Below are 2,616 nucleotides of genomic sequence, written 5' to 3'. Positions count from 1 at the left end.
ATGGGTGGAGCTCACCTTCAACACGCCGGGGGCGTGGTGACTGCGCAGGAAAGCGAGGTGGCAGCACGCCAGCAACACGCCGGGAGCGTGGTGACTCACCACGCAGGGGGCGTGGTACGATCGCTGACTCACCACGCAGGGGGCGTGGTTCATGGAAGACCGTGACGCGCACAGGGTTGCGCGGAGTTCCGAGGCTGCATAAAGCACCACGCGGGGGGCGTGTTGCCAGCCCTGCCTGCATGCAGGGAACAGCCCCCCACCCCAGGAACCAGCGCCAGTTTAAGCTTCATATATATATATGTGTATGGTGATGAAGAATGGCATTGCAGCAATGGAGTCTTTGTTCTTCTCCTCCTACTGAGGTGAAGCCAAGTTAAGAGAGAAGGAAAAAAAGGAAGGCAAGCCACGTTAAGAGAGAAGGAAAAAAAGGAAGTCAGTGTGTGTTTGTGTTATTGTAGCTCTGAAGGAAAAAATATATTAGTTTTAAAGATTAAAAAAAAATGGTACGTAATTATTTGGCGCCTGAAGAACATATTGTCAACTATTTGGATCATCCTATTTATGTAAGTGGATAAATTTATTTATTTTGCTGTATTTAAAGTTTAATTTATTGTTTATGTTCTTCTATTTTTTATGCATATATATTTTGTAATTTGAATATTATTGTGTAATTTATAAATGTTTTTAGAATAAAACAATAATTTTTATTATAAAATAAACGTTGATAATAATAATAATAAGATGTATAATATAATTTGTTATAATTGTTGTTATTAGTTGAACAATAAAAAAAAAATATTGTTACTGTGTAAAAAAGTATATGTTGCGTATGAGTAAGCAAAAATAATATATTATAAAATAGTATATTATAATATGTTGTTATTAAAATAGTATATTATATTATAATTAAAAAACTGAAAAAATAAATAATTATTAAATATAATTATAATAATACGTAGAAAAATATTATATTATATTATATTATATTATATTATATTATATTTACTAAAAAATAAAAAAATAAATAATTTGATAAAATAAATAAAGATTATTAAATAATAATATGTAATAGATAAATATTATTAAATATTGTTATTGTATAAATATGTTAATGTTTATTAATTAATTTATATAAGGATTATTATTTAATTAATGTAACATATATCTTTGTTGATGCAGCCTAACAGGAATTTGTTGGTACGTAAACTGGATCCGCCACAGACGTGGAATCCGATGGTGGAGAACTACTTACGCGCCACGGGATTCTTCCACGTGTCCAGAATTGGAATCATAAGAGGATTTCACCCCATGCTAGCTGCTCTGGTTGAAAGGTGGAGGCCTGAAACGCACAGTTTTGTATTGCCGATCGGTGAGGTTACGGTGACATTAGAAGATGTCGCTCATATATTCGGCCTACCCATTGATGGAAAGCCTGTCAGTGGATGGACATATAGTAGTAGCGACTTCGTTCAAAGTCAAGGCATAGCGATATTCGGTCGTCAGCCATCAGTCAGTCATAATGTGAAGTCCTATATAAAGCTGGGTTGGGTTCGACGTATCAGAGACGCAGAGCCGTTGGACACTGAGGAGTCCATCAGGAGATACGTCAGATGCCATATTTTCTGTTTGCTAGGGTCGACTCTATTCACGGACAAGTCGACCGCATATACCCATGCGAAATATCTACCACTGCTTCGCGATTTCGAGCAGATCCATACTTATAGTTGGGGGGCAGCATGTCTCGCGCATCTTTACAGAGCACTATGCCGTGCATCACGATATGATACAAAGGAGATGGATGGCCCTCTGAATCTGTTGTTTGTTTGGGCATGGGAGCGAATGCCGTGTCTTGCTCCCGTACCGAGACAAACCCTTCCACCGGCCGAGATACCAGTTGCCAGGAGGTAATAAGTCTTATTTTAGTCCTGTGTTATATTCATGATGCATGATTTAGTTTTGGTGAGTTATTTAAATTAATAATGTGTCAGGTGGAGTCATTCGGAACGGACCACAGCATGGTTATCCAAGACCGTAGAGACATTCAGGCATGATATAGACTACATGCAGGAGGTAAATAGTTAAGGATTTTCTGTTCCTTTCGGTCCCTCATAAGCAGGCCATGTCTCGGGACCTCCCAATGGTGTGAACTCAAATCTATAAACCTTACGAACTTCCGTCATCTTGTACACCTCATGCACGTACAACTGCCAATCGAGACGCTGGTTAGCACAACAAGCAATAACATGGCGACATGGTATTCGTTCAACCTGAAAGTGTCCACAGCCACACGTCCGTCGCGCAAGATCAACAACTAACACCTTTCCAGTATTCATTTCGCGCACCTCAAACACTTCATTTCGTCTATCAAAGCGGTGCACAACTATATTCCCAGCCTGTTGCATACTTGCTTCTATCCGCTGTTGCGCAAATGCGGAGTACGTATATCCAGCACGCTTGCGTTCATGAGTCTCGGCACTTTTCCGCGTAAAGAGTTCATTTAACCTATAATATGTTGCTCGGACCAGCGCCAACACAGGTAGATTACGGGCACCCTTCAACACTGAGTTAATGCACTCCACAAGGTTCGTTGTCATATGGCCCCATCGATGTCCCTCG

At 39.7% G+C, this 2,616-nt stretch overlaps 1 protein-coding gene across 1 annotated transcript; it reads left to right on the top strand.

The window, feature by feature from the left end:
* Positions 1-2,082, top strand: LOC112729583 (serine/threonine-protein phosphatase 7 long form homolog). The gene is made up of 3 exons (XM_025779755.1): positions 1-114; positions 1,180-1,904; positions 1,989-2,082. Exons 1-3 carry the CDS (start codon positions 1-3, stop codon positions 2,080-2,082), a joined length of 933 nt encoding a protein of 310 aa, XP_025635540.1.
* The last annotated feature ends 534 nt before the right edge of the window (positions 2,083-2,616 follow it).

The sequence above is a fragment of the Arachis hypogaea genome, chromosome 12, assembly GCF_003086295.3.
Source record: "Arachis hypogaea cultivar Tifrunner chromosome 12, arahy.Tifrunner.gnm2.J5K5, whole genome shotgun sequence".
NCBI classification, from domain to species: Eukaryota; Viridiplantae; Streptophyta; class Magnoliopsida; order Fabales; family Fabaceae; genus Arachis; species Arachis hypogaea.
Note: the sequence above shows the minus strand (reverse complement) of the source record. Positions and strands in the feature narration are given on the sequence as shown.

Excerpts from the sequence above, each read along its gene's own strand:
- LOC112729583 (XM_025779755.1), top strand. The coding sequence starts at position 1 with ATGGGTGGAGCTCACCTTCAACACGCCGGGGGCGTGGTGACTGCGCAG. Across the intron at positions 115-1,179 it reads CTCACCACGCAGGGGGCGTG|CCTAACAGGAATTTGTTGGT; the intron begins GTACGATCGCTG and ends TTGTTGATGCAG. Across the intron at positions 1,905-1,988 it reads GAGATACCAGTTGCCAGGAG|GTGGAGTCATTCGGAACGGA; the intron begins GTAATAAGTCTT and ends ATAATGTGTCAG.